At 42.4% G+C, this 18,804-nt stretch overlaps 1 protein-coding gene across 3 annotated transcripts; it reads left to right on the top strand.

Moving 5' to 3' along the window:
* Positions 1–805: 805 nt before the first annotated feature.
* On the top strand, positions 806–18,507 carry ssh1b (slingshot protein phosphatase 1b). 3 transcript variants are annotated; one of them, XM_058051213.2, is made up of 15 exons: positions 806–1,150; positions 2,170–2,207; positions 5,460–5,560; positions 5,681–5,745; positions 6,192–6,313; positions 7,351–7,419; positions 9,515–9,580; positions 10,166–10,360; positions 11,169–11,262; positions 11,365–11,493; positions 11,570–11,616; positions 11,690–11,836; positions 11,995–12,195; positions 12,267–12,870; positions 14,163–18,507. In XM_058051213.2, exons 1-15 carry the CDS (start codon positions 1,070–1,072, stop codon positions 14,532–14,534), a joined length of 2,331 nt encoding a protein of 776 aa, XP_057907196.2. In that variant the 5' UTR covers positions 806–1,069; the 3' UTR covers positions 14,535–18,507. The 3 variants fall into 3 exon arrangements, with proteins under 3 accessions (XP_057907196.2, XP_057907205.2, XP_057907214.2); XM_058051222.2 differs by lacking the exons at positions 806–1,150; positions 2,170–2,207 and adding an exon at positions 3,566–3,981; XM_058051231.2 differs by lacking the exons at positions 806–1,150; positions 2,170–2,207 and adding an exon at positions 3,568–3,907.
* The last annotated feature ends 297 nt before the right edge of the window (positions 18,508–18,804 follow it).

Below are 18,804 nucleotides of genomic sequence, written 5' to 3'. Positions count from 1 at the left end.
TTCCAGTTTGTTTTGTTTTCATTCAGAAACGGACCTTAAGCAGCAGTCAGTCACACAAAGCTAACGCTAATCCATAGGAACTGCCAGCTATAGACATCTTTTTAGATTTTATTAGGTGCACATTTTTATCCCTGCGGCAGAATGTACTAATTTTATTATAAGAATTATAAGAATATTTTAGTTAATGGGGCGGCACGGCGGTCGTGTGGTTAGCGTGCAGACCTCACAGCTAGGAGACTAGGGTTCACTTCCACCCCCGGCCATCTCTGTGTGGAGTTTGCATGTTCTCCCCGTGCATGCGTGGGTTTTCTCCGGGTACTCCGGTTTCCTCCCACATTCCAAAAACATGCTAGGTTAATTGGCGACTCCAAATTGTCCATATGAATGAGTGTGAATGGTTGTTTGTCTATATGTGCCCTGTGATTGGCTGGCCACCAGTCCAGGGTGTACCCCGCCCAAAGACAGCTGGGATAGGCTCCAGCACCCCTCGCAACCCTCGTGAGGAAAAGTAGTAGAAAATGAATGAATTTTAGTTAATGCTAACCTAACCCTTTTAATCCATGCCTCCTCAATTACCAAAACATTATTTTGTGTTATGTTTTAATACTATGATTCCTATTATTGCGCAACATCTCTACTGTGTCATAACATGTACATAAAATAATTCCATCACCACTACAGCATAGTATCTAGTCTGGCCAGTCACCTTGACAACATTGGCCCAATGACAGCGCGCACGCAAACTAGGCCAGCCAATCAGAGGCGTCCTCCAAAGCTGCATGTCATCCGTGCCCCGCTTGCATGCACCCGCACACTGTTTTGTTTGTCTCCTTGCATGCACTCCAGCAATGACATCGCCATGGCTTTCCATGCTCGGCCCAAAGCACTGGAGCTCTGCTAGGACTCTCCTGGTGGACCGTCCGGGGGAGCGGCGTTCAGGCTGCTGGATGCGAGTCTGACTCGGCGGTTTTTTTTCTTCTTCTCCCTGGTGACAGCAGAGGCAGTCCGCGGCGCATCTTCCCACATCCTCTTCCTCCTCCTCCTCCTCCTCCCTTGCAGGACGCCGACCATGGCCCTGGTGACTCTGCAACGCTCTCCCACCCCTAGTGCAGCATCCTCGGCGAGCACCACCAACAGCAGCGCGGGGGAGGTAAGTGGGAAAGCCGTGATAGTTCTTTGCATCTACCGCAGGCTGGAATCGAACATGCTAGGCTGCTATGGGGTTTTCTTTCACTATTATTTGAATAATGGACTTATTATGCTGTGTCTGTGTAAAGGGGATGGGGGGGGGGGTTATACTGTTCACAACAAAGTGTGCATTTTCTTACTGCAGCGCATCCCTCACTTTATTAGGCACATTTGCATTTGCACAGATACTGATTTGATTGCGGGGAAATGTTTAAACATGGTGGAGAACAAGTACACTACTACTCAAGATCTATTTCTAGTATTTTGAACGTGTATGAGGCAACCAAAATATTACAAACACCTCCCAGTAGCGTGATGGGGAATCTGGATTCTGACTCGAGTTCTTACGAGTGACTCACTGGGGTGAATCGGGTACTCAATTCAGTTGAGTCACCCGTCACAGAGCTCGCACATGTGCCTAAATTCGCACATGCGCAATAAGTTCAGCACCCGAGAAGTCGAATGCTTCCCAACTTTCGTCATAATCACGGCGTTTCACTTCTAGCACAGAAGCAAAATCAGCAAAATAGTCAAGGAGCTGGTACGTGTATTTGACACCTACGACTGACAGGGGGCAGCAGAGTATCACAAAGCCAATGGTGCTACCTGTGTGGACTCTGCTAACTTCCTTTTTGGGCTCTAAAAGGTCTAAGGACACACATTTTAAATGAATAAATAACATATTAATATAATATATAACTTAACATAATCTATTTAATACAATCTATTTTATTTATTATATAAAAATAATCAATTTCAGGCATAAATGATGCATCCGTCCAGTTTTTGTCAAATGGGAAGGGAATATTAAGGATAAAGCTTTGCCGATTTAGTGGTTTTATGTGGGGAGGGTATTATGTGCTTCTAAATAGGCGGTCTGATCCGCAGAACAAAAACAAGCTCTGTGGTTGTTTGTTTTGAAGAACATCATTGGAAGGTCTTTTTTTATTGAATTATCTGCCTTATTTTTCTATCTTTCAGGATTTTGGAAGTGATGACGACCGAAAAAATAACCAATGGTGAGTTTCTCTAATTTTCTGAACTCACAGTTTATGTACCACAGTATTTGTACTACGGAGTTTTAATTTTACAAGTCATACTTTTGTTATATGTTACTAAACTTTTATTGTACTAAATACAAATTGTTATTACTATTATTATTGTTATTATTAATAATAATAAATTTAATTTATACTAAAATCTAACTCGTCTCCTATACATACACATTTTTTTGTGCTCCTCTGATATCCTAACTTAAAATCACATGTAACTAGGACTTTATTCTCTTAAAATAAAAACCTTAGAAAACAGACTAGAAAAGTAAATAAGCGCCAGGTTTGGCATTAACATCTGTGGGAATCCTCCTGATGTACTTTTAAAAATTACTCCCACAAGATGGCAGTACCAGCATTTGTACTGTAGTATCATGAGTGGCTTCCTCTACCTCTGCATGCGCCTTAAAGTGTTGCAGTGCAGATGTCGGTGTGAAACTCGTACAATGCGTGTTAAAGGCAGCATCGTACGTCAGCCTTGCACCATGTACGTGAACGAGGCACCGCTCAGCTCCTCTGTGAGTGGCGCCTGCAAAGTCCGTCTAGGGAGAGACGGTCGCTGTGTGTGACTGGCCAATCACAGAGCGTGAAGAGTGAATACATAATGAGCAGTCTCTTTAAACTGTATTAAACTGTGTTAATGAGCGAAGGTGAACATCCATCCGTTTTCTATGCCGCTTATCCTCACTAGGGTCGCGGGGGTACTACTATCGCAGCTGTCTTCGGGCGAGAGGCAGGGTACACCGTGGACTAGTCGCCAGCCAATCACAGGGCACATATAGACAAACAACCATTCACACTCACATTCATACCTATGGACAATTTGGAGTCACCAATTAACCTAGCATGTTTTTGGAATGTGGGAGGAGGCCGGGTACAGGGAGAACATGCAAACTCCACACAGAGATGACAAGCGGAGAATCGAACCCATGTCTTCCCGATGTCCTGACTGTGTGGTCTATATGCTCCCACTCGGTCACTGTGCAGCCAAAGATGAACTTATAGGGCAGAATTTAACAAGGTGGGGAGGGGTGGAGCATCAAATTTGTCTGTGGCGGTCCACATTTATTTGTGGCAGACCTCCACAAATAAATAAATGAATGTATGGGAAACACTGTATGAGCAAAATATATCATAAAACGTCAAAGGGGTTCAAATGAATACATTGTTGTCTCCCCTTGTCTGTATGTGTTATAAATTATGCTAGAGGGTAACAATATGACGTAACAATACAAGGAAGCCTTCTTTGCTTAATAATAATAATAACAAAGAATGCCTCCACTGGGTTACATAAGCAAGCAGTAAATCTCAGTCCCAATGCTACCCCTCTAATCCAGCCAACGTCACCAAAGATGTGATTTATGGCCAAGACTTAGTCTGTTGTGTGCTCAGCTGAAACGCGTCGCGTCATGCTTTGTCTGGACCCACCCGCTCACTCATTCATCATCGCAGAGTTTCTGTTTCTCCACTCTCCAATGAATGACGGCATTGTGGCACCAAGTGGGGTCAGCTGATGCGAGGAATCCGGGCAGACACAGGAAGGAAGGAGATGTGGGCACATGAAGGGAGCTTTTAATCAAACGTCCTGGGACGGTTAGAGAAGATAGCGTTTAAAAGTGGCGGCTGTTTGTTTTTGTGACATCTGGAGGGCCAGGATGCGTCTGATGGTGAGAGCTTCTCGTAAGGCCAGCAGGCTGCCTCAGTTGCTGGAGAAAACTGTTTGGACTCAGCGGGGCATCGTGTAAGATAACAGCAGCGTTCATTTGACCGTTAGTGTTTATTTAGCAGTAAAAACAATTGTGAAGCTGGAGGTGGCTTAATTTCCTTGAGAGTGGGCAAAATTAATGATTAGTTAATTTGTTATTTTTTTATGAGACGACAGAATCTCTCACTGAATGTTCTGAACACCTGTTTCCATGCATTATTCTTTATATACAAAACTACCTTAAATGCTCCAATTATAGCTTGGTATTTATTTACCCAAACCGCAACGAGGACGGATGTCATATTTTGTGGGTTCTCTTTTTATTATTTTTTCCCCTAAATCCATCCATTTTCTATGCCACTTATCCTCGCAAGGGTCACGTATATGCTGGAGCCTATCCCAGCTGTCTTTGGGCGAGAGGCGGGGTACTCCCTGGACTGGTTATTTTTCCAAAATATGTTAATTAATAAATCATGCTGTTTCATGGTTGAATATGGCTTACTATTAGTCAAAAATATACACATTGAGGCAAATTTTGTTTGTTTTTTTGTCTAAATCGAGCATAAAAATTGCTAATTTAACTAAAATAAATATATAAGGCATTCAGAAGATGCATTCAAAAACGCTGTGAATGACATGCAGTACATTTAAGAAGCATTGATCTAGAAGCATTAATGAGAGCATTTACAATAACTTGGATAAATAGCGCCTCTGCTGGTGGCCGCCAAGTAGTGCAACAAGATGTGATTAATCCACAATCAATTCCGAAGTCAATTAATCATGTCCATCACTAGTTTCCACCTAGCAGTGCAGTTTAGTTCGGTGTAGTAAAAAAAAAGTTAAGAAGAGTCGCGGAACTAGAGTAGTGTGGTACCAAAAGTGCTGTTTGTTGACCGGTAGACACTACCGATACCCTTCCTTTGGGCATTTCACAACATGAAAACACAATAGAAATATAAAATGTAACATATTTGTGGACTGAATCCTTAAATGCAAGCTGTAACATAAATATGTGTAACGTTGTTTATTGCCATCTCAGCATTATTTTCCCACCAACAATGGCACCGTTTGACTAAAAGGAAGCAGATAGACGAGGCCTTGTGTGCTGTGCTGGAGGTGAAACAATGAGGCTGTGTGTTCCATGTCATCATGAACGCAAACACGCTCTACTAGTTATTGTAGCCCTCACAGCTCCGTTATGCCCTTAGGATGGGGGAAGAGGCCATGCTGTTTGTTTCATATGTGATGACTGTATGTGGAAAGGCTGCGTTTCTGCAATGTGCTGTGTGCGCTCTGACAAGAATGCGTTGAACGTCAAAAGATTAAACAATGACGTACGGTTACTATTTTTGATTGTTGGACGAGGAGGATTCTTCTATGAAAAAAACATTTATCCATCTGGATGTTAGCATGCTAATTCCGAGTTTAAGGAGAATGATGCTAGAAATAGACAGGACTTGAAATTGTGTTATTTTTGTATAATCTCGCTAACATTTCATTATTGCTCTCCTCAGCCTCAGCGAGAGCTTCTTCATGGTCAAAGGTGCAGCCCTCTTCCTCCAGCAGGGCGGCAGCACAGAGGGACCCAGGACTCCCACCCATCACAAACATGCAGGTAGATAAAAAAAAATAAACCAACCACTTGCCATTCACCTCATTGGTATTGTAAAGGCACCTTTCACCAGCTTGCCACAAGCGAGCAGTATGACAATAATTTGTTGTTAAATTTCTTCAGGTGACTTACCTCAACACCTGCAGGTCATGTTTAAGATCCTGCGCTCTGAAGATCGTATTAAGCTGGTAAGTTTGATCGCATTTTATCCCGCTCCTGAAGCGCTGCACACAAAAAGGGTCAGAATATGTCAAAATATGCACCCCTACTGATATGTTTGTCTGGTGGTGCTGTTGGAATACACCAAAGTTTGACCCTTTAACTTCAAATGCCTCACATAGCTCAATGCACTCTATCAAAAAAAACACTAACTCAAAGATGTTTAGCCAAATTAGTACGAAATTTACAATTTAGGCGATGGACAAGCCCGTCTGTAAAATTTGAGAAAATTGTTGAAAAACATAGCCACCATCAACCAAAATGTCATAGCACTAATTTGTCCATAAGTCACTATTTGTCTGATTATAAAACTTTGACAATATCTGTATTACATTTATGTTAGCATGCATACAACCCATTAAGTCATTGTTGAAAACATGGGGCTTGGTACTTAAAATACACACTCTGTTTCCAGGCTGTGCGACTGGAGAGCGGCTGGTCGGAGCGAGTTCGATACATGGTGGTCATCTACACCAACGGCCATCAGGATACGGAGGAGAACATCGTCCTGGGAATGGACTTCACAGACAAAGACAGGTTCTTTATCTCCTTTTTTGGACATTGTAAACTTAAAAGGTGCTGTTTGTTTTATTACATTCTGTGTTACGCAGTTTTGTTGTTCGAAAAACGTAATTTAGCTCACTTGAGAACACACTATTGCATAAAAGCTGTGTTGTGTCTGATGAATGTATTGATGAATACAGTAGGTAGGCTCTTCTGGTGGCAGTGCGCCAAGGAAAAGGAAGGTTTATGCAGTTGAGGGTTTGTGGTAATTTGCATAACCTAAAGGTTCACAGTGCAGTGAGTTTCCTGATGTATTGGCAACAAATATGAAATTATTTTTATCACTGTTTCATTTAATTTTTGAACTCACAATGGGCGGCACGGCGGATGAGTGGTTAGCGCGCAGACCTCACAGCGAGGAGACCAGGGTTCAATTCCACCCTCGGCCATCTCTGTGTGGAGTTTGCATGTTCTCCCCGTGCATGCGTGGGTTTACTCCGGGTACTCCGGTTTCCTCCCACATCCCAAAAACATGCTAGGTTAATTGGCGACTCCAAATTGTCCATAGGTATGAATGTAAGTGTGAATGGTTGTTTGTCTATATGTGCCCTGTGATTGGCTGGCGACCAGTTCAGGGTGTACCCCGCCTCTCGCCCAAAGACAGCCACGACCCTTGTGAGGAAAAAGCGGTAGAAAATGAATGAATGAATGAACTCACAATGAGCTTGTGAACCCATCATAAATTGCATGAGGTCATCACTCAACAAAACAGGCTGACTCATAATGTCATAAAAGAAAGAAAACCAAAATCATCACAGCAATTTAACACACAACAGGTAGATCACTACCACTACTAGTAGAGAGAATAATAAACAACAACTTTGTGAACTGTAAGCATGTCACTTTAGTACCTATTTCCAAAACACTCTAGCAAAGCATGCTGGAAAGCAGGAAGTGCTCCCAGTGATGCTAAAATATGTTCCAACTCATATTAAAGCTCGATTCGCAACCCGTCACAGGGTTCATTCTTTATTAAGAATTTGTAATTAACATCTGTCTAAACCTTCCAGGAAAAGCTGCTCCATTGGGATGGTGCTGCCATTGTGGAGTGACACCAACATCCACTTAGATGGAGACGGGTGAGCTACATGTGATATCCTATCACAGTGATTCTCAACTGGTGGGTCGCGGGGTCTTTGCCAGAAAAACAATAGTGTCATATAGTAAATATATATATATAGTGAAGAAAATAAGTATTTGAACACCCTGCTATTTTGCTATTTCTCCCACTTAGAAATCATGGAGGGGTCTGAAATTTTCATCGTAGGTGCATGTCCACTGTGAGAGAGATAAACTAAAAAGAAAAATCCAGAAATCACAATGCATGATTTTTTAACAATTTATTTGTGTGATACAGCTGCAAATAAGTATTTGAACACCTGAGAAAATGAATGTTAATATTTGGTACAGTAGCCTTTGTTTGCTATTACAGAGGTCAAACGTTTCCTGTAGTTTTTCACCAGGTTTGCACACACTGCAGGAGGGATCTTGGCCCACTCCTCCACACAGATCTTCTCTAGATCAGTCAGGTTTCTGGGCTGTCGCTGAGAAACACGGAGTTTGAGCTCCCTCCAAAGATTTTCGATTGGGTTCAGGTCTGGAGACTGGCTGGGCCATGCTAGAACCTTGATATGCTTCTTACGGAGCCACTCCTTGGTTTTCCTGGCTGTGTGCTTCGGGTCGTTGTCGTGTTGGAAGACCCAGCCACGACCCATCTTCAATGCTCTGACAGAGGGAAGGAGGTTGTTCCCCAAAATCTCACAATACACGGCCCCAGTCATCCTCTCTTTAATGCAGTGCACTCGTCCTGTCCCATGTGCAGAAAAACACCCCCAAAGCATGATGCTACCACCCCCATGCTTCACAGTAGGGATGGTGTTCTTCGGATTGTACTCTTCATTCTTCTTCCTCCAAACACGCTTATTGGAATTATGACCAAAAAGTTCTATTTTGGTCTCATCTGACCATAAAACTTTCTCCCATGACTCCTCTGTATCATCCAAATGGTCATATGCAAACTTAAGACGGGCCTTGACATGTGCTGGTTTAAGCAGGGGAACCTTTCGTGCCATGCATGATTTCACATCATGACGTCTTAGTGTATTACCTACAGTAACCTTGGAAACGGTGGTCCCAGCTCTTTTCAGGTCATTGACCAAGTCCTGTCGTGTAGTTCTGGGCTGATTCCTCACCTTTCTTAGAATCATTGAGACCCCACGAGGTGATATCTTGCATGGGGCTCCACTCCGATTGAGATTGACCGTCATGTTTAGCTTCTTCCATTTTCTAATGATAGCTCCAACAGTGGACCTTTTTTCACCAAGCTGCTTGGTAATTGCTCCGTAGCCCTTTCCAGCCTTGTGGAGGTGTACAATTTTGTCTCTGGTGTCTTTGGACAGCTCTTTGGTCTTCGCCATGTTACAAGTTAAAGTCTTACTGATTGTATAGGGTGGACAGGTGTCTTTATGCAGCTAACGACCTCAAACAGGTGCATCTGATTCAGGATGATACATGGAGTGCAGGTGGACTTCTAATGGGCAGACTAACAGGTCTTTCAGGGTCAGAATTCTAGATGATACACAGGTGTTCAAATACTTATTTGCAGCTGTATCACACAAATAAATTGTTAAAAAATCATGCATTGTGATTTCTGGATTTTTCTTTTTAGTTTATCTCTCTCACAGTGGACATGCACCTACGATGAAAATTTCAGACCCCTCCATGATTTCTAAGTGGGAGAAATAGCAAAATAGCAGGGTGTTCAAATACTTATTTTCTTCACTGTACATATATATATATATATATATATATATATATATATATATATATATATATATATGACAAGTTAGCATTAAAAATGTACTCAATTTATGTCACCACTTAGGTCATTGAAGGGTGACGGGGTCCCACAGCCAAACCAGTTGAGAACCACTTTCCTGTCATGTGTCCATTTTAATGACCTCCAGTGGCTCAAAAGTGAATTGCATTTTTCTTTTGTTTTTTTTTACTGTGGGACCAGTTCTTGCTGAGCTGGTAACATTCTGTGTGAGCTGGAGGAATGTTCCACAGGTTGAATAGCTGCCTCCCCACCACGGCTGTGTTTACAACCCATACATGCTACACTCTTTACCTCCTTCTTGTCCTCCTCATTTTATTCTACTCGTCTCCCTTCAGAGGCTTCAGTGTCAACACAGCGGGTCGCTCTCATGTCTTCAAACCTGTATCAGTGCAGGCCATGTGGTGAGTCACTTTATGGATTTAAGTTTTAATCATGTATGTAAATATACAGTAGGCAGTACTTCAATGTTCCACTACGTTCTAGGCAGTTTTCAGTCTTGTATAGGCATCCATTTTCAAATATGTAAACATATACAGTCCATCCATGGTGACCCTGAGCATATTTTCTACTCTACTGTTCGTTTTATATGCTGATGCAGTCACAGTGCCATCTGCTGGCCAGTTCTCAGCATTACAAGTATCCCTCTTTGACACCTGTCACATTTAGTTAGTAATTACTGTGGCGTGAAAGATGTACATTCATTCATTCATTGAGTACTTAATTTTATCAGCACACAGGCATTAAAACTAATAAAATATAATTAAAAATAGAGATTAACATTTTAGAGCTTGATTTGTAAAAAAAAAAAAAAATCCAATAAAATAACCCCATTACTTATAACTAGACCTTCTAAATGTAAAATGAATGTCTTCATTGCATGCAATGAAAGTTTTTTCAACGACATTCAAGTCCCTTGTTATCACTATTTTATTTCCAGAATTTTGAAACCCCTCACAATGTATGTTTTTTTGTTTTTTTCCCTATAGGTCTGCCCTGCAGGTCCTCCACAAGGCATGCGAGGTGTCACGCCGCTTCAACTACTTCCCGGGAGGCATCGCTCTTACGTGGATGGCCTTCTATGAAAGCTGCATCACATCAGAGCAGAGCTGCATCAACGAGTGGAATGCTATGACCGACCTGGAGACCACCCGGCCCGATTCCCCTACAATGTTTGTAGACCGGTAAGACCCACGTATTGTACATACTAGGGGGTGTCTCTGAGATGAGACAAAACGATTTGGCCCACGAGAACAAGACGAAATTTTAACATGAATTTTAAGTATATTTTTAGGATTAACATTTTAGCTTTTACTTGTTACATTTCATCTTTTGCTGGGTTTTCATTCATTCATTTTCTACCGCTTATCCTCACGAGGGTCACGGGGGTGCTGGAGCCTATCCCAGCTGTCTTTGGGCGAGAGCGAAATTTCCCCACTGAGGGACAAATAAAGGCATATCTTACACCCTGGACTGGTGGCCAGCCAATCACAGGGCACATATAGACAAACAACCATTCACACTCACATTCATACCTATGGACAATTTGGAGTCGCTAATTAACCTAGCATGTTTTTGGAATGTGGGAGGAAAACCGGAGTACCCGGAGAAAACCCACGCATGCACGGGGAGAACATGCAAACTCCACACAGAGATGGCCGAGGGTGGAATTGAACCCTGGTCTCCTAGCTGTGAGGTCTGCGTGCTAACCACTAGACCGCCGCGCCGCCTTTAGCTGGGTTTTGTTTATTTTATTTGTGTACTGAGCCACACATTGGACACCCATGTACTATGTTTGACAGCCAGGCTGCCTTCTTGGCTCTGTCATTGCATCGTTGAGGGGTTCATGCAGCTTTCAGATCGGCATCAGGCCGACAAGTGCGCGGCGTGCCGCTACTCGCTAAATATAAATTGTCAACATGGATCTCTTGTGCGTATGAGGGGTGCTTATTCTTAAAAGGGGCAGCTCTGATTTTGTGTAATTTGTTGCAGGCCGACTGAGAGGGAGCGGACTGAGTGTCTCATTAAAGCAAAGCTACGCAGCATCATGATGTTTCAAGACTTGGAGAACATCACTTCCAAGGAGGTATGAGACCTTCATTGCAATGAGGGTTCTATCTGTATGACTTCTGTATTTATATTTCAATATTCAAAACTTTTTTGTTTGACTTTTCTGCCTTCTCCTCAGATCCGTACGGAGCTGGAGCAGCATATGAGTTGCAACCTGACCGAATACAAGGAGTTCATAGATAATGAGATGTTGTTGATACTGGGACAGATGGACAAGGCCACCGTCATCTTTGACCATGTCTATTTGGTGAGAATTATCACTATCATAGGTTTTAAGTACAGTACGTGGCAGTTATTCTGATACTGTGCTTTTGCTTGTATAGGGCTCAGAATGGAACGCTTCCAACCTCGAAGAACTGCGTGACTGTGGGTAAGGATCAGCAGCTCTTGGTTTTCATTGCTCCATGTAGCCCGACCAACAGAAGCTTGGGAATTTGTTTCAGAGTGGGCTACATTCTAAATGTGACCAGAGAGATCGACAACTTCTTCCCAGGGATGTTCTCCTACCATAATGTCCGTGTGTATGACGAGGACGTCACCGACCTGCTAGCCCACTGGAACGACACATACAACTTTATTGTCAAAGCCAGGTGACACTAATACACACTGTAGTAATAGTAGTTGTAGCCAAGGTCAGGTCGCAGAGGCCGACTGATCTCAAGGCGTTCCCAGGCCAGTTGAGAGACGTAGTCTCTCCAAAGTGTCCTGGATCTTCTAATGTAATGTTAATATGTGTTTTGTCCTCCAGGAAGAACAGTTCCAAGTGCCTGGTGCACTGTAAGATGGGTGTAAGCCGCTCCGCCTCCACTGTTATCGCCTACGCAATGAAAGAGTATGGTTGGCCTCTGGAGAAAGCGTATAACTTTGTCAAGCAGAAGCGAAGCATCGCCCAGCCTAACGCAGGTTTCATGAGACAGCTTGCGGAATATGAGGGAATACTGGATGCAAGGTACTGTAGGTTTTTGCATAAAACTCGATGACTGCAAACACACAGCTATTGCCACTTTTTTCACTTTCCAGTAAGCAGCGGCACAACAAGCTATGGAGACCAGGAAGTGATGAGGAAGGCTCAGATGAGCTACAAGCATCCAGCCGGTGTTCGGGCCAAGAGGGAGAGGAGGAAGCCTGGGGAGGTTGTGGGGCGTCACCCTGTCGAGGTCTAGAGATGGAACCCCTCGACTCCCTCAACTACAACTACTACTTCAGGCGCCTGTCAGACTCTGCGTTAGACAGCGAGCCCTCGACCCCAGTGCGGGGCCCCCCTCTCCTTGGAATGGAGAGAGTCTTCATCGAGATCGAAGACGTGGAGAGAGATGCACTCCTAGAGGACGAGGGCTTCCCCATGGCTCATCTAACGTTGCCAGGCGAGGGTACAGCCGCTCAGACATGCGGGCGCCTCGACCCCCTGGAAGACATGAGACTGAGACTGGAGTTCAGTACGCTTGAGGAAGAGGACGAAGAAGAGGCCAAGAAGGAGGAAGCCGAGATGGCCGCCCTGGCTCAAACCCCCGCTCATTCTGAAGGGAAGCGATCCGGGGAAGAGAGCCGGTTAGGCCTTGCCAACTTGAACACCAACAACAGCAACCGGCTAGCTGCCAAACGCAGCTGCCCGGCCGCCTTTGATGTGAGTTGAAATTTGTTTCATTTCATTCATTTTCTACTGCTTATCCTCGTGAGGGTCCCGGGGGTGCTGGAGCCTATCCCAGCTGTCTTCGGGCGCGAGGCGGGGTACACCCTGGACTGGTGGCCAGCCAATCACAGGGCACATATAGATAAACAACCATTCACACTCACATTCATACCTATGGACAATTTGTAGTCCCCAATTAACCTAGCATGTTTTTGGAATGTGGGAGGAAACCGGAGTACCCGGAGAAAACCCACGCATGGACGGGGAGAACATGCAAACTCCACACAGAGGGTGGAATTGAACTCGGGTATCCTAGCTGTGAGGCCTGCGCTCTACCGTATGTTCTTGATAAATGTTATTCATTCATTGCTATAGTAAATGCCTCTCTTGAAATAATCAAAGCCAAACGTGTGCACGACTTAGCTGCAACCAGCAGAGGCAGTGTTGATTCTCTTGGGATAACTTTGGTTGGCCAGTCACTCCTGGGAAGGTTCACAACTCTTCATGTTTTCGCCACATATATGTACATAACGCCTTTCACTGTGGTTAGCTGGAGTCCCAAAGCTTTAGAAATGTCTCAGTTACTTTAGGTGAGCAATCAGTTTTTTCACACAAGCTTTTTCTTGTTGCATTATGCCTTTTATGGAATGTGGGAGGAAACCGGAGTACCCGGAGAAAACCCACAAATGCATACTCCACACAAGAGATGGCAGAGGGTGGAATTGAGCTCGGGTATCCTAGCTGTGAGGCCTGCGCGTTAACCACTCGTCCGCCGTGCAGCATAAAGGGAGTCTATCGATCTATTTGTTTAATTTAATGTATGTACATATTTTGTCATCACATCATATAATCCATTATTATGGACAACCCCCACCCACTCCATCGGACAATAGAGGGGCAGTAGAGCTTATTCTCCAACGGACTCCTCCAGTTCCGTTGCCACAGTGAACGTTACAGGTGAACGTCTATAATACCTCTCCTGTCTGTAAAAGATCATTCACAACATTATTGCACTGACATCTGCCCTCTCTTGTATAAACTGTAAATGTACTTGTATTTATATGAAAATCTTGTTTCTTATATTTTTTTATGACTTATTATATTTTATTCATATTGCATTGCTTTCTATTTAAGAGTATTGGTCTTTTTCTTCTACAACTTGGAACCAAGCAATTTCTATTATGGATTAATAACGTGTGTCTAAATGAAGTGTAAAAGTGTAAAATAATGTGTAATATTGCCTATGCTGCTGTCACTGACTGTTGCTATGTTTTTCATCCAATCAGGACAGCGCCACCACTGGCAACCCTTTAAAAGTCAAACCTTCCTACCAGTCCTGTAAAGACTGCCTTCGCCTACCACAAGGGCGGCGCTGCGACCGTCCAGCAGGGGGACGTTCCCACCGCCTTAACCCATCTCGCCACTGCACTCTCCCCACCATATGCATAGACCCTCCTGGGACCATTTTTACTTCCAGTCCACTCGTCTCCAGTAGCCACCTATACCGTTGTTCCCCCACCACCATCCCGCTAGACAACCGTCAGAAAGTGGTGTCGCCCATGAGCTGTGAAGACCCAACACACGTGTCTAACTCAGTAGAGACTATGGATGAAGCTGAGGTGGACGGACAGACTGGAAATCCAGCAGAAATCCAGTGAGGGAACCAAATGCTATGTGGAATTGGTGAATCTGCCAAATTTGATGCGGGAGGATCGGCTGGTGCCTTGACTGAGTAGCCTGAGCTTCAGCGACAGAGTTGACTGTCCTGACTTTGAAGTGTTGCCAGCCCAAAGCTGCAGGAGTTCTCGAAGGATCCACGAAGCTGGTTAGCATCCAATCAGACTTGCACTAAAGACCCTTCTGGAACCTGGCTGAGGAACCTTTAGGATTTTTACACAGCAGAATGGATGGTGAGATCCCAGGTTTGTGGTTCTTTGAACTGCAAAGAAATGACGGCCATGCGAAGGAAAACGCCTAAACACCTTGGTGTTCTGTGCTGTATAATCCACAATTCAACTCAAACAGTACTTACTACTGAAGAAGCGTGATGGTCGTTTTCAGTCAGACCGCCAAGACTATGTCCCCACAAGTAAATATTTCAAATTAAAAGCATTGCATTGTTTACAGTTTTTTGAGGCAGTGACCACACTTGTAGTTCAATACTCTGCTATGGGCAGATACTGTACACTGCAAAAACTCAAGCCCAAGTGAGATTAAATATCTGATTTGTCCGATTTTTCACAAAAAATATTTTTTCTTACCATGTGCACAATACAACAGCAACAGAACCAATGTTGTAATAGCATCAAGGACCGCATGAGAAACCGGAACTGGGAGAACTCTTGATTATCAAGTATGCTGCATTACATACAACACAGCAGCAACAGAACCAATGTTGTAATGGTGGTAAGGGGCCAACTGCACAGCCAGCATTAATACTGCTGATGAGTTAATTATAAACAACAGTACAGCAACATATTAAAGTACACGCAGAGATAGATAAAGCTGCCGGATGCAGCTACTGCCATTTTGTGGCGTTAATAAAAATAAACCGTACATCAGAGGGTGTGTTGGTGTGTTGTCACACAGTACTAATTAAGACCCCAGCGCTTATCTGCTTTTGTAGACCATGCACCCGGCGATGATAGGAGACTATGTGGTTAATGAACAGAGGCTCAATTACAGTAAAGAAAATAATACACCAACATCCAAGAAAGCTTGGATTTGATTCAAGCAGTTCCGCGTCGTATCTCAAATTTGAGTCCATATTTCTGAAGCCATTATTCTACCATAGTAAGAGTTCAGTCAAAAATGAGCATTTTTTTTTACCTTGGTTTTGCTGAGATTGGTGTTTTTTTGCAGTGTACAGGGTGCATTTTGCATCACACATTTGGTCCTGGTTCACTGGTATTTTTATCATTGGAGCAAAACTAGCCCATCTTTTTTCTAAAAGCGTCAGGAGTTCCCATGCTTCCGGCAGTTAATGTGTTGTTAAGTGGGCTTTGGCTTTGAACACCCATGCATGGCTTCGCAGTATTACAGTATTATATATCTGCCACTTCCTTTATTAATATAGGAACACTCTTGTGCCACTCCAGTCTTTTACATAATGAACGCTCTTTTTTTAATATATATATATATCATTTGTGCCACCAATCCAAAGATGTTGTACACATGTTTAGTGTTTGGTTGATGTTGCTGTTTTGGCACGCTGGGTGTGCTGGAAATCTTCACAGGGCATGTAGAAAGCGAATGCAAGTCATTTAACCACCACAAGGACACTATTTTTTTGTGGAAGTTGTTTTGCTTTAACAATACTTCCTCTTGTTCGCCATCCTTACTGGATCCCTACTTGGAGCTGCCGGGTTGCTCCAAAAGTTAGATTTCAATAATTAGTTTTTTAGTTTTTTTGTATTTACCCTCTTTTTTTTAACCCTTTAATACCCTGAGTGGGCATGATGTAACCACATTCAGCGAAGTTCCTGGCCCATTCTAGGTGATACATAGAAAATTTGGCCAAACAAATCTACCTTGCTAATGTGAGAAGATGTAAACAAAAGAATAACAATAGGTAGGTGAGATTAATAATGTTTACGTGACTGTATGTGACATTTTGGCGCCCCCTATGGGTTGTGGTCAGAATGTTTAGACATGATAGCATACATCTAATACAGATATCCTCAAAGTTTACATTCATTAGACAAATGGTCAATGATTAATGAGCAATTAGGTACAAAGTTTGTAAGTAGGGATGTGCAATAGCACTGATTTCATCTCCTATCCAATACTGAGTCAAATTCAGGCTGGTATTGGCAAAACTGATTCAATACAAATACCTAATGTGTCTGCTAAATTTGAAAAAAGTCGTGTAAAAACATTTTTTAAAAGCCATAGCATAAAGCATACAATACTTGTAATTTATTCCTTAAGTAAATCATAGTGAAGTATAGTCATTCCTCATTACAGTTAGGGTTTTTAACATTATTAGAGCCCTGTAGTCATGAAATAACAACCCCATAGTAACCTTTACACTCGTATTATTCTTGGTTTACATTGCGCAACTCTAATGCTGCAGGGACTCAAGACGGCTGCAAGCTACCAACCTAATCATTTAGCCTCAAATGTTTTATTCTAGATTTAAGAAGCCCAAAACGTACCACTTTCACACGGAATGTGAGGAGTTTTTTTTTTTTCACTGTATCATGTCGAACATGCCATGGCTGACTTGATGCAATGTTTTGTGTCATTGCTGCCACCTAGTGACCAGAATACTGTATATTGCTTGTGTTTGGACTAATAATATACCATAGTCTACCACAAAACGGTGATAATTTATTCTTTGTAAAAATGCAATATAGTGAAGCTGCAATAATCAGACTGCAATGTTCCGAGGGACGACTGTATATTGAGGTAGCAGGGTGATTTACTGTACGATGCAGCTACTAATATACAACACAAAAAACAGAGGACAACATCACCCTAAAATTGCAGTAGGTGTTTTATAGGCTGCGATTGAGCTGTGTGAAAATTTCAAAGTAAGTTTAATAGCGGCGCCACCATGTGGTGTATTTGTCAAAAAAAGGAATACAGTAGGAGTGCATGTTTTGACACATTTTCACCCTTTTGTGTGCAGAGGTTCGGGAGTAGAAGAGTGTATTTCACATCACTGTGCTTGTCTGAATATAGTAATAGAACGTTGTTAATCTCACTTTTGTTTACATCTTACATTGGCGAATAAAGAGGTTTCCTATTACTTTAAAGAGATCCATATATGGGAATATCCAGCCCCCAAAAACAAAATAATTACAAAAAAAACACAGCCCAAACTGCAAAAGTGTCACAACAATAAATGTGAACCTAATCAGAATAGGTTAGCTTTGACTAAGCCAAATATTTAGCCTATTTTCACTGAAACCTACAAAACTACAATAGATTGACAGTATTATTCTACTGTATTTCTGTGCCCTGACCACAACACTGTTTACATCATGTTTTTAAATCTTTTCTTTTGTATTTAAGTGCCTTAATCTCAGCCTTAGCTATTGGCGTCATCATAGGCTTAGCAAGCATTATTTACATCCTCACGTCTAAATACACCTCAGTATAAATCATAACTTGGGACACATAATGTATGCAAACACTTCTGTCAGCCGATGCTAATATATAAACAATATATACACTTCTTCATGGACTTCCATTTTTATGAATATTGTATTTGTTTGATGTTGTTGAAATGCGTGCTCCATTTTATGGGGTTCGAGCTGGCTGAAGAACCTTTTATGTTTAATTTAAAGCAGGGATGATTTAAAATGATTGCACTGTATGTATCAGTGTGGACTGGTTTTTCTGGTGGATAATATGAAAGGCACTGCAAAGTGCTTCTTCTTACGTTACTCTTTAACAGCCAGTGACAATCCTACTTTAAAGGCAGATTTGAAGTCCAAAATGGGAATTTACAAAGCACAAGACTGCTGAATAGGAGAAGCGAACGAATGGCATTTATCAAACGCACCTACCTGGATGCTCTGGTATTCTTTTTTTGTTTTTCATAATGTTCATTGTTTACATTTTCTGTTCAAACACCGTCTGGTCTGTTTATTCTGTAAATAAACCATTGGAATCAAACAAAAAGTGTGCTCTCTTGGTTAAGTTAGGTTTGTCCAAATGTATTATTTAAACCGAGACATATTTATGGCAATAAAACTGAGGTTCCACTATAGTTGCAAATAAATTAAAGCCAAAAAACTTGTTTATGACCTTCTAAAAAAATTTACATTAGAGCCCTGTACACATTGAATAACATCCCTATAGTCAACTTTATATTTGTTATCTAATATAGTCGCATCGTTTGCATTGATGCAGAGGATGGGAAAAAACGATTTTAAAAATTGAGCGGCATGCCACAAATAGTCCCTGGCAGGACTCAGG

The sequence above is a fragment of the Doryrhamphus excisus genome, linkage group LG10 (assembly GCF_037039965.1).
Source record: "Doryrhamphus excisus strain RoL-2023G ecotype Guam linkage group LG10, RoL_Dexc_Guam_v1.1, whole genome shotgun sequence".
NCBI classification, from domain to species: Eukaryota; Metazoa; Chordata; class Actinopteri; order Syngnathiformes; family Syngnathidae; genus Doryrhamphus; species Doryrhamphus excisus.
This window is presented reverse-complemented; position numbering and strand designations above follow the sequence as displayed.